Source organism: Saccostrea cucullata, unplaced genomic scaffold, assembly GCF_032062105.1.
Source record: "Saccostrea cucullata isolate Sc308-1 unplaced genomic scaffold, CSIRO_AGI_Scuc_v1 ctg3, whole genome shotgun sequence".
NCBI classification, from domain to species: Eukaryota; Metazoa; Mollusca; class Bivalvia; order Ostreida; family Ostreidae; genus Saccostrea; species Saccostrea cuccullata.
In genome coordinates this window covers 659868-673061 of record NW_026935858.1, presented here as the reverse complement: position 1 = coordinate 673061, position 13194 = coordinate 659868, and the positions used below count along the sequence as shown (strand labels likewise).

At 33.3% G+C, this 13194-nt stretch overlaps 2 protein-coding genes across 2 annotated transcripts; both read right to left on the bottom strand.

Moving 5' to 3' along the window:
• Nucleotides 1-4960: 4960 nt before the first annotated feature.
• On the bottom strand, nt 4961-5682 carry LOC134243983 (uncharacterized). The gene is made up of 2 exons (XM_062726226.1): nt 5172-5682; nt 4961-5038 (listed from the first exon to the last, which is right to left on the bottom strand). Exons 1-2 carry the CDS (start codon nt 5649-5651, stop codon nt 5033-5035), a joined length of 486 nt encoding a protein of 161 aa, XP_062582210.1. The 5' UTR covers nt 5652-5682; the 3' UTR covers nt 4961-5032.
• A 1353-nt stretch (nt 5683-7035) lies between these two features.
• LOC134244010 (CUB and zona pellucida-like domain-containing protein 1) lies at nt 7036-10098 on the bottom strand. Its single transcript, XM_062726260.1, has 4 exons — nt 9932-10098; nt 8626-9683; nt 8279-8529; nt 7036-7547 (listed from the first exon to the last, which is right to left on the bottom strand). Exons 2-4 carry the CDS (start codon nt 9321-9323, stop codon nt 7402-7404), a joined length of 1095 nt encoding a protein of 364 aa, XP_062582244.1. The 5' UTR covers nt 9324-9683; nt 9932-10098; the 3' UTR covers nt 7036-7401.
• Nucleotides 10099-13194: the final 3096 nt, after the last annotated feature.

Here is a 13194-nt window from a genome sequence, read left to right as displayed (position 1 = left end):
TTTTTCAATGAACAGTTAAATATCTACTAATATAATAAAGTAAAATCTGTAAATAACCCCCCCCCCCAAAAAAAAATAAATAAATAAATAACGAGCTTAAAGTGAATGTTTTGAAATAAATCATTTTCAGATTATATATTTGTTCGGAGAAAAAAGTACGAAGAATGAATTATTTGTTGTTGTCTTTTATTTGTGTCGTTTAGAATGTCATGTCAAGTTGCAGGTCAGGAGAAATAGATGTACAATTTTTTATCAGTGTCCTCGTGTCACTTTGGATGACAGCTAAAAAAAATAATCCATGTCTCGAAATTCTGTCACACTCTGAAAAACAAACAACACCAAATTTATTTTATTATGATTGAGTCATTGTTACTGTTTTGAAGGAATCCCTTTTTTAGTGTTGCTAATACTAGTACTGTCTTCCCACAGATTTTTATTAAAATAGAAAATTTGGTGTTATGACTATTTCAAATTTTCTATTTTAATAAAAATTTGTGGGAAGACAGTACCTTCTAAATAAAGTCTAGTTTATCTCCTAAAATAGATATATTCCTGAAATTAATGAAAGTGAACATTTACTCTTAATTAGTGGTACTTAGTTGAAATATGCGCAGTAAATGTTCTGCACAAAAGTTATACATTATCTAGACAATTGAATAACAAATATATTGTTTTTCTCCAGCTTTCTATTGGATTTTAAAGACAACAACTTCTCTTGGGACTAGAGTACCAAAATCACTCGATGACGCTGGTAGAATCATTAGCAACTGCACTCAATAACTCTTTTTTTCGCTTAATGAGGAATAATGGGTCCTTTGATTCTTTCAATGCCACAAGCTCTCTGTTATATGAATATGAATTGGCTTTGGTCTTTTGTCCAGGATGAAGCTAGAGTACTGACTTTGCTGCTAATGAAAAAGTTACATAATTATATTGACCACAGGTGAAACGGTTTGTATTATAAAGACACTTTTAATTCTTATTCTAGACAAAGAGATAAAAGTAGATTTCTATATCAATTTTGCTTATAAGTGTTCTGCTTTAAGGATGTATGCCGATTGGAAAAAGGGAGGGAATCCTGGAGCTTGTTGATACCAGTAAAAATACCAAAGAATGTAACTCAGGAAAATCCCAGCTTTAATTGGCCACTAGTATCATCCTCTCAAACTCCCAAATTAAACAGCTATTAATCCTTAAAATTATTCTATTAATAAGGAGGACAGGATGTACGTTGGTGAATTATTTAATAAATTAACAAAAATACCATTACCCAATGCAAGTCTGGCAAGTGTTTGTCATCAATGCTGAAAAGGGCTACAGGCCTTTTTTTTTTAAGACAACCGTTGCTTTTTTTGTACTTTTTGGTCCCACTTCTGATGTTTTGGAGGTCCATGTTTGCTCTGCTCCTGTTGTATTGTTTTATGGACTTTTGATCTTGAATACAGTTTGTTATTATAATTTTCATATGTTTCATGAAGCCAGATCTAAATACTCAGTAATTCCTTGTTCTAAAATTAATTTTTTTTTTTCGAAGACATAAGGATCAACAACTAAAATATACCACCAGGCCATGACAATCTTTGGTAATCGTTTCTTTGACTTGTGACTTTAATCACTTATTTTCAATTGCAAATGTGTATATGCCTTAATAGACTACTTAGTCATGTACTCCTTGGCAATTGAAAATTAATAATTCTGGGAAATATTTGCCGCCAATCTTCGTGTATTTCTACATGCAAGACCTTCAATGTATTACGTGGGTTCCCAATATCATTACCATAGCAATGAGAATTATTGGAGGTATAATTTTTCAACTGAGACCAAATCAGATCCCTTAATTCCAATTATTTAATGGATAGAAGTCCGAAATTGATAGTCTTTGTACGTTTAGCATAGGGAGGCTTAATTAGATATTTATACAAGTTGCCATCTCGCCTTAATTCATCAAGAACTTATTAAGGCGAAATGGGAATACCAAATTTTAGTGCAGTTCAGGCGAAATGGGAACACACATTCTGGGGTCACTGAATAATTAATGATCCAACGACCCATATACAAACTGATATACTTAGCAATATGTAAATTATAATTAAACGTTTGAATAATAGACCTAACACTTGGCAATAATTCCATTGGTCCATAGACTTTTCATATCGTAAGGGTTCTTTAAGACCATGGTTTGAAATTCTTTTACACAGATATTGAATGATCTAAAAAAAAATATTATTTTAAATGAATACTCAAATGAGTAGTGTATCACCACGGGTATAAAAATTTCAAGAATTTTTTCTCCTGTAGTCGAAATAGGCGAAAATTATTTTCAAAAACTCGTAATGTGAGCTTTTGAGATTGTAAAATTTTCAACTAAGCAAAAATCATGCAATTAAGAATATTTGTAGTATTTAATTGAGATTTCCCCCAGTATTTAAAATTTTAGTTGGCGATTGTTCATAATGATACTACTGGATACTATACATGCATTAAATATCTGTCCGTATCTGATTCACATGCCTGTCATTTGTGGATACCAAATGTAACATATATTATGAAATATTTTTTTTTTTGAAAAACTATCACAGGTGTGATCAGATGCCATGGAAGAGAAAGCATCCCATGTCGATCAATCACAACAGCCGTGAGCCCAATTTCACGGTCGAATAAACAGAGAAATCAGTAGACATATTAAAAAGCTTATGACGTAATAATTTGCACAGAAATAGTTGGTCAACATACAAATGTATGAATATATAAGCCTTCTGATATTACAAGACAGTGTAAACCTTTTGTAATTCTTACTAATTATTGTAAACCCGGTGAATTAACTTTTCAATCGTAAATTCCCTTACTTATGCAGCAATATACCTTCATCATCTGCATAGGTAGTTTACATCTCTCAGTTGATTCGATACACAAGAGCATGCTCTACGTCTAAACAATTGCTAAAACGAAGTAAATTATTGACAAACAAGTCGATGAAACAAGAATATCAGCAGTCTCATGTACAGTAATCATTTCCTAATTCAATATGGTTGATACAATGACCTTCTCAGCAAATACAATTTATCATCGAGTCATATGCTGACTGACGTTTTTCTTACTAACTGTTACTAATTGCTAGGCAATTATTTAAACATGAATGGACGACGGATTTTGTCGTTATTTCCCGATCATGACAAGGAGCAGACGGCGGTGTGACGGGTCGGCAGGGGATGCTTACTCCTCCATTGCACCTGATCCCACCTCTGATGTTATGGAGGTCCGTGTTTGCTCTGCTCCTATCTTGCATTGCTTGAAATCTGTTCGTTATCTCCATATATTTCATTATAAAAATTACACTTAAAGAGTATTTTAGCTAACGGTGTACAACCATAACATTTTTTTGTGTAATTATGATTAACAGAAACATAATGTACCGCAATACGCACATGAAATATTGAGATTGGTGATTATGTGCAACCCACCTTGTTTTTTAAGTAATATATCTGCTGAATTAAATGTTAAATTGGATATTGGCGGAACTGAAAATATGATCTAAATCTTACTGATGACTACTAAACAGAGTAAAAATCTCTTTGACTCTTGACCTTTCATTAAAGATACCGATATTTTCGTATTCCTCTTTTAGAAATTCATACAAGGACATGACGTTTACTCCTTGTAATTATTATGAATTTTTAATAATTCATTAATTAGAGACACTATTAATAAATAGCTATTGAACTTTAGAATGATACGACGTGCAAAATGCATGTGTAGTCATACACCCATACAGATCATCTCCCACGTTTTTTACGAAGACCTAGATTCATTAGATTATATAATTTTTGATGGTTCGCCCATGCAATGTCCTATTTAAATATGTCAATACAGAATTACTGCCAAATGTCCTTACTCCATGATGAGTGTGACTGGTCAACAGGGGAAGCTTACCCCTCCTTAGCTCCTGATCCCTCCTCTGGAATTTCCGGGGGTGTGCGTTTTATATGCATTGTTTATAGATTTTTTTTTTGATTGATCACTATAACAGTTCTTATAATCGTCACATTTTCATTTTGCTATGATTCTGTAATTTTAACAAATGATATTTGTACTGACCGTTGATGGAGAAAAAAGTACAATAATTAAATCGCAGGCAAAAATTTGAGTTTCTTTTATGATTCCTGTAACTTTTATGAATTTTAATTTTGATCCTTTGACTTTGCATTTGACCCACTTTTGAAAAACTTGAACATATTTCACATGTATATTCCTTGTGACAGGATCTTCATTGGGAACCAATAAATTTGACCTCTTGGCCTTGCAGTTTAAACCCTTCCTCCAATTTTGCAAGAATTAACGTAGCTTTAACATTGGTCATAACTTTTGAACGGTTGGTGCTTGGGCTTTTGTAAACCACAAGTACATTCATGGAGACAGTTCCTTTGGGAGGTGGGTTGGGGTATAACAACATTCTTGTCCATGGAGTTTGACTTGCATTTGAAAATAATCTTAAACCTTCGTTACATGTATAAGCTGCCATACATGGACACTAACACATTTTGTTTTATTACATACACTTTTCAAAACTTTTTCATAACTTGTACTAGAGTGAATCTGTTCTTAGTTTATGATCTTGAAGCAAGGAAAAGGGGAAACTCTGTAACAAAAGGAAATGACAATGTTTTACCGCTTCATTGGAAGAACCATGGTTAAGAATGGGAGGAGATATAAATACACTGAAGTACTTGAAATCTTGAAATTGAAACATTTTGTGAATTTTTCGTCCCTTCACAGAGAAATAAATTGTATCTGTAACATCGTTATTAGTTCCATTAGTGTACATTTTGACCAATACTAGGGAGAGGACATTATAAGTTTTATAATAGTTTTGAATCAAATAATCAATGCTAAAACTTTAATGTCTTGGTCTGAACACGAGTTACAGTACTGTGAATGTCAAGTGAGTAAAAATTAAAATAAAAAGCATTTGGTATTCATTTATTCTTTAAATTCAACAATGATTCTTTGGTCTCAAAAGAAGCAGCTGGTTTTATTAAGCCTGAAACAAAACACAAATCAATATATTTATTTCAAAAACAGAAATTTAAAAAACGTATCATTTTCATATAATAATAATACAAGAATTAATTTAATATCATACATAACTAATAACTATCTACTAGTATTTTTACCTTGCAATCTTCTTTGCAAATCAGCCGCTCTTTCCTGGTGCATCTACCATTTTGACATTCTTTCTTGTAGACTTTTCGACATTTTGTCGAACATTTGCCTTTTGGCTTTCGATTGCCTGCGCAGCTTGGTTTACACTTCTTTTTACTTTTAACGATACATTTTCCATGGTAGCAAACTCGTCGATATTTGGTGCGGCATACTGGCGTACAGTCACTGTTGATGTTTGTAACTATTGTTTCTTTGACCAATTTCTCTAACTCTCTTTCAAACTTTTGGCATTCTCTGCAGAACGCAAAGAAATCTCTCATGCATTTCAAAGATTCTTTCGCTTTTCTGCAAAGAGGTTTTGGGTCGTCTGCACATTTCTTACGGCAATAATCCATTTTCTTTCGTGCGTCTTTTCCTTGGCCGTAAACTTGCCCTACAACCACTGCGAAAGCCAGAAGCGATAAAATAACATTTCCACTTCCAGAAAACATGGTACAAATACAAAAGCAAGAACTCTGAAAAAAAACAAGTTCAGAGACAAAAAAGGGTTTATATATGTATTCTTAAATTCAACAGCTGTTGTTCTACCTACCAGTGTCAATTTTCCTCGATAATGTTGTACGTACTAGGGATACGACGGATACCGAATGTAATTCATAACATTTTACGTTAAACTCACGCATTATGGTCACACAACAAGGAAACATGATACCCTCTATTCTTTAGTCATTACCGGTATTGTTTCATTCAAAATGTTGAAAAATTCTTTCCTTTGATTGAATTGAAAAATGAAGAACATCAACCGTTTTAATAATCATCTTGTGAAAATTATAATTTTATCACGGTTTAAATTCGAAGCATTTTAAAAATTTTACTGCTTATGTTTCATATTCTTTCAATTCCCCAAAAAAATATAAGATGATAAAGTGTTTATGATCAAAAGTCCATTTCAACAATACAAATTGTGAGCAGAGCAAAGACTTCAAAAACAGAAGTGGGATAAGGTACAATGGGAGGGAAAATACCCAAAAGATTTCTTTTCAGTTTACGAATAAATTCTTCACGGGAATACAAAAACAGGCCTGATTCCAATAGACTGACGGAAATCCCAGGCAGTCTACAAAGTGCTAATGATTTAGAGTCAAGGAGACGTTGGAAATCTCATTGCCTTGTTGATATAACTACAAAAACCAGAAGTCTCTGTCGAGACTGAAGCTCTACTGGTTTATACTTATAGCAAAGGAAGAGAAAAGTAGTAGTTGGGAATTGAAACTTTCCAACAGCAATAACTAGAATAAAGATCCTTGATTAAGTCTCTTTATGTTCTTAGTGTAGTCTACTTGCATGCCACATTATATTATAATCAGACTAAAACTGTATTTGGGGTAGCATTTTGATAGTATTTTATAGAAATTTCTATCTTTAGCAACCAAGCAATAATGAAAATGATAAATAAAATTGTTTATCTTAGTGCAGTCTACTTCTGTGCAAAATTATATTGAAATCAAAACAAAACTGTAGGAGGAATAGTATTTTGAAAGTATTTCACAGAAAGTTCTATGTTAAGTAACCATGGCAACATCACTCATAAAAATCGAAAATTGATACACCGAATTGTGTTTCTTAGTGTAGTCTACTTGTGTGCCAAGTTATAATGAAATCAGACCAAAACTGTAGGAGGAATAGCATTTTGAAACAATATCACAGAAAATTCTATTTTTAGTAACCATGGCAACACCGTTCACTGAAATCAAAAACCGATACACAGAATTATATATCTCAATGTAGTCTACTTGTGTGCCAAGTTATATTGAAATCAGACCAAAAGGTACATGTAGAGCTAATGACAAGTACCAACAACAAATAAATAACCTTGGAATGCATAACAACATTGCTTTAACGTGCATTCTATGATATAATGAAGAGCGTAAGGCATGCTATAATTTTGCAGTTGAACTTTATAGCAAGTCTACCAAGAAATTGTATTGTACACAAATATTCAAAATAACTGCATGTATACGTTGGGAGTTTCTTCCTGACAAAACCCATAAAACAGTTCTAAGAAACCAACTGAAAGTCTATCAGGATTATTTTACTGTAATAAAATTTGGGAACTATGTTTCGGATATTTTCCAGCTTCTTTGCATATAATTATATGTACAGCTACTTAACGATATTATACCATTGCGACACTCAAGCAAGCATATCTATATGTTTTCATTCACTTTTTTATATAAACTTTTAGGAGTCAATTTTGTCCAAGCTTTTGCCATTGACAACAATGGTTGTTTTCTTCCGCCATCCCTTTGCGGCAATCACAATGGCTACCACGGCTACAGCGACGGAAACCCCTGCAATGGTGTTGGCGATCAAATTTGAACTAGGGGCTGAAAATTTAAACAAAATAACAAACAGATAATTGGCTCTCTATATACATAATTACATTTTGTTACATAATATGCGTTCCATTTGTGTAGTAGTAGTACATGTATTCTATACGAAATATACAGCCCGTTACAAACGAATAGTTACACCCAAGCTAAGGGTTTTCGGTCCGCTTGGCTCTTCATCTCAGCAAGCAAAGGGTTTTCGGTCCGCTTTGCTCTCCAGGGTATTCGATTCAAAGTGGACCGTAAACCCTTGGCTTGCAAAGATGCACTGATTACGGAATTATAGACGTCCATGCAATAGGCAAAACTCTTTAACCTTCGGATCTTGAGGACAACAATCCAGTACATTGCAACTGATAGGACCATTTGCTTGCCAAAACAGACTTCAAGGAAGCGAAAATAAAACGGCGATAACGCGAACGATAATGCGAGGAAACAGGTGGATTGGACGGTAAATTCTCTCCCTGAAACGCTTTTACGTGTTCTCAGGGTCTCGCCTTAATGTGGTGAGCAAAGCTATTACTCATTACATCATATATTAGTTCTTTATAATACATTATCACCCAGTCTGATCAATTTCAAAGACAAGGATTTAGAACTAAAATTTTAAACGTGTTCAAATGATTTTCTCGTTATATACTAGTATTTGGACGTGATCTTGTGACGCCTGTAAAAGTTTACCTTTTCATATATTGACGCTATTACATTGATAGGTATTTAGAACTTACTTCTATCTACAGCAAGCACTAAAGGTCCCATGGACAGCAAGTGGGAGGAGGGAGAGCTGGCGTCACGCTTCGTTCGATGGCTGGTTGAACAATCGGGGTTGCATTGAGAGGAATTGGCCAGACACACAGAAGCCTGGCAGTGGATGTAGACAACGTTAGAGCGACCTGAGGTAAACTCAAATGCCCTCAAACTAAACCGTGCCTCAAGGGCTGATGAAGGAAGAAGATGAACAAAGTTGACTTTCGGGCATCTACAGAGGATAAAAAGGTTTTTGTTATTATAAAATCTGGACCTTTGTTGTTCTTCTTATTGTTCTAGATTACAGACTTTGGATATGGTGTCTTACCCGTTTTCAATTAATTTTATAAACATGCTATCATATGGCGTGGGAGTTTTTGTTGCTATGCATGTGTCAAGGTGTATTCCGAGATTAGCGGAGCCAAAATTTTTCAGTCCAACTTTTATAAAAGAATAAGAGTTCAGTTCTAGTTTCGGAATAGTCGAGTTGTCAAGAACACGATTAAACTGGTTTGTCTCATACTGTCGCATATCTATATCCAGATGTCCAAACCGCTTTTCATAAACGCGCACCTGCTGCTTAACGGGCTGATATAATGATAACGTCATTTCCTTCCTGGGATAGATACACTTTACTGGAATCATGTAAGGGTTGGTTCCAAAGTCCAATAAATGATTTTCTGGTGAGACAGGTTTAGCTTTGATTTCATTTTCAAAAATAACATTGTTTGCCGTGAGACTGACTGTTGTTCCGCATTCTCCATGTTTAACGGTAGATACGTAATGGGTACCGTTGCTGGCAATGTTGCAGTTCGGATCTAACCACGTGACTCTTGATGACACCGGAAGTAGATTCTTAGGAAGGAATATTTCTATATTTTCAGCATTGCATGATATATCAGAGCGTTCCGTTGTCTTCGTGACATTAGCTACAATAGAATACAAAAAATAAGTATAAAATACTTCGAAGAACAAAGTCTTCTTTACACAAATCAATTTACATGTATGTGGCATTTGCTGTAACATCAATTCCAAACTTTAAACGCTATATCTGTTAGTGCAACAAAAGAAGAGCAAGCAGATAGAGGAGGCATGCAAGAGTATCGCGATAGGTTTGGGAGCACGTATCTCCCCGCGGTTTTATCTTCTTCTTGATCTTCTTTCTTCTAAACAAAGGGCAGAGTACATTATGTTCCCCCTAGTCAATAAAATTCCTGGTGAAGAAAATGTCATTTGATTATTTATAATTTAAAAAATTGTGAAAAAATTAGTAGATATATATACATTTTAAAAAGTGTATAAAATTATCCGTAAAATACTTTAAAAGAATAGTAAGATACTACTGATCTTGCTTTTGTCGATCAAAGGACAATGGGCTACTTCACCCTACAATTAATTCAACATTTCGATATTTTAAAATAGACAAGCATAGACAAAAACAAACAACAATTGTCTCACACTTATTATGAACAATTTTCAATTGTCACTGAGTACATGACTAATTATAATTATAAGTATTAGTCACGTACTCACTGGAAATTGAAAAATTGTTAATTAAAAGACATGATAAACAAAAAAAATCATAAATTAATAGTAAAGAGACTGTCTTGAACGAAGAAACAAAGCTAGCTTACCAGAGTATTTTCTTTTAAGTCATTCCATTTTCACATAGTCTTGTACATATTATCCATTAGCTGTTTTCACTATACTCTTACAGCTGTCTAACTTCACCACTGCTATCTACCAAAATTTCTCTCTCAGGTATTGAGACACGCTGTTCCCCTCTCTATGTACAAAAGCCTGATGGTCGATATCAAGTCACGACAACTTGCCCCTCGAACTTCCGTTGACTACCCCAATGCACTAACAAATACTTTTCGGTCAAAATGCGAAGTAAACAGATTTTTTGTGATCCTTGACCCTTTCCTGTCTTTTGAGGACTTGTATTTCCGAAAATCATCACTTGACCTCAAATCCTGTATAATATACTTGGCATATATGTATACAACGACGTTAAATTAAGAATTGTTTGTTTCAAGTGTTTTTAAATAAGACTTTTAAAAGATATTAAAACTGAATAATTCAGGCCTTAAAACTAAAAAAAATATTAAAACTATATATGGTGTTATATAAAGACCTGTATTTGCAAGAAATTTTGTTTTGAAAAATGGCTTACATATTTTATTGTAATTTACTATCTCGAAGTTCTTAATTTTCATCTAAATGTCTTATTCGAAAATGCTGTTTTTTATGTTGGCCTGGTCAAAGGTGTGGAAAGTTGAAAAGTTATAATAAATGATAAATTTTATTTATTTTTTTAATTTGAAATGTGGCGAGGTGGGAAGGTGTATTTTTGAAGGAGGAATCCATTCGTACGTATGTTACATTTAGCGGTAGCCACCCCATATTTTTACAACTCCGCAATTGAATGAACATTTCAAGTTTTTATGGTGGCATTGTTTATCTCCTAATTAACGACTCAATCCGTTAAACACATATTTGGAGTTTCCCAGAACAAAACATACTCTTCACTGCCATTCTTTCTAATAGTATAATTTTGGATGTGTCCACCCCTTATCTGCAACTTCTTTTATATTATTGAATAAAAATTAATGAAACTTTCACATACTGCCATTTTGCATCCCCCCTCCATCGGAAAGATTTTGGGGTCTCTTAGTAAACCATGAACTTTGTCATTCTTTAATGAACATTGATGGACTAGTAGTAATGTCCGCAAGTCTTCTTGTACCTCTAAATTAATCATAATAATTTAATTTCAACAGAATCCTTAATTATTAAATAGTTTCATTATGCACCTACTTTATGGTCAAATCAAAAAGTTATTTGGGTTTCCATTGTCAAAATATGGACTTTGCAATTATACTCGAAATTCGGAAAAGGGGTGGGACATCTATTTTGTTAACGCGACTCCATCTCCTTAAACCCCTACATCAAATGAAATGGAACTTTCACAGAATATCTCATTTGCATTCAGCCAGGAGGAAATACCAGCATCATTTATGAACTCAATTCAAAAAGTGTCTCTTGCGTAATCCCTGCAAAGTTTCCAGATTTGAACATTATATTGCAGTGCCCTTTACCATATATATGCAACTAGTCAAAAGTACAGTATGTATCGTGATATCGGAAACTGATTCAATAAAACAAAAGCAGTATAAACATTTTGTTTCATTTTCATCAGCTGTGTTATTAAAAAGAAATGAACAGGTTATTAAATTTTTGCCAATCACTCGACATCAGTTAATAGTCCTTGAATAGTATACAGCTGATTAAAATGAATTTCCAGACCTAGAACATATAGATAAACAATTAGATTTCAACCAATAGCGGGGAAATGACTTTCTGAGACATTGTGACTTTTCCTGGCATTTTCTGAGAAATAAATTGCGATAAATGTCAAAGAGAATCTAAAATTGCTAATAGGAAAGAAAAAATTAAAGACCCCGAGTTTGATGTGGGTAGATTTAAAGATTATGCTCAAATTAATCCTATTTCAATTGTTTAACACATCCTGTTTTCATTGTTCAACCCCAGACATGAGATGTTTTTCACATTCATCAAATGTACTTTAAATGTATATTAATATTTCTTATAAAATGGACTTTTATAATATTCGATAATTAAAAGACTTATGTGACAAGTCTAAAGAGAGGGTGAGGGAGAGAGAAAGAGAGATAAATGATTATTTAAAATGTTATTTCTTTGAAATTGTGTAATAAATAGAAGCATGAATTACAACTTATATCTCCAATTTTAAAAAAGAACTACATAATTATAAAAGTGTCTTAAACGGTCCCTTAAAATGAATATTTCAAGAACTAAAGTCAAAATCTACCAAATGTGCCCATGTCAATAAAAAAGACCAAACTTTCTCAAACAACTCATATTTATAGATTACAAAACATTTTATCTTTTCACAATATCTTACCTAATTTTCTTTTTACTGCCATTGATCGAAATCAGTATTGTTCCCAGTGTTAGTCAATAGCATGCTAACCTCATTATGTGGATTTAATTAATAATAAGCAGATCATATTATATTAATAAAGGAAAAGAATTCAATTGTTTTATAAATCTCAATTTATCATAGCTTTAAATTTTCCAAGAAATTCTGAAACGTGGAATATTAACCGTTTCCTTTTTCTAATATTTTGTGCTTCTCTAAAAGCAAATATACGAGTGGTTATAAAGTTCGTGGACTGAGGCTATAAAATTAGTACTATGTTGTCTGAGCTTACCAAATTTATAAAGAACATAAAACAACAAAAAATAAAGAAATGTTGAAAATTTTAGCTTCATACGTTCATTATTTCCGAAATTATTATAAAATAAAAAAAAACGACATTATATGATCACCCGGCGCCGTCGCCGCTTAGTTTCATGACGTCCGACAACGTCATTATTTTTCAATGTCCGCTTCTTCAACCTCGTACACTTATTTTGATGAGATTCCCTAGAGCTGAGTAAGGACTTCAACCCGTCTTAATTGTTTTTATGACTTTACAATGTCATGAACAGCAGCTTTCAATGCATATATCATAATATTGCAAATAGATTTATACATTGGGAGAGATCCTCGCTTGATTGTGCCAGCATATTTTGCTTTTTTTTTGGCGTGGAATATAACTATTTAAAACACATGATCAACGTCATTATTTGACGTGATAGATTTTTCAAACCTTGACTACAAATCGACATTCACTTTGCATCCCCTTTCCCTCTGAATCTATTTTGTTATTAAAAACGAGCAATCTGGGTGCATTTTTTTCTCCCTAGCCACTTTAAACATTTCCTAGGTGTATACCAGTTTTTCCAAGGGCTAAACTTTATAGAATATTGGAAAATGACCCCCCCCCTTTTTTGACGTCATTTTCAA

Excerpts from the sequence above, each read along its gene's own strand:
- LOC134244010 (XM_062726260.1), bottom strand. The coding sequence starts at position 9,323 with ATGTTACAGCAAATGCCACATACATGTAAATTGATTTGTGTAAAGAAG. Across the intron at positions 8,530-8,625 it reads ATAAAATTAATTGAAAACGG|ATGCCCGAAAGTCAACTTTG; the intron begins GTAAGACACCAT and ends TATCCTCTGTAG. Across the intron at positions 7,548-8,278 it reads AGTGCTTGCTGTAGATAGAA|CCCCTAGTTCAAATTTGATC; the intron begins GTAAGTTCTAAA and ends TTAAATTTTCAG.
- LOC134243983 (XM_062726226.1), bottom strand. The coding sequence starts at position 5,651 with ATGTTTTCTGGAAGTGGAAATGTTATTTTATCGCTTCTGGCTTTCGCA.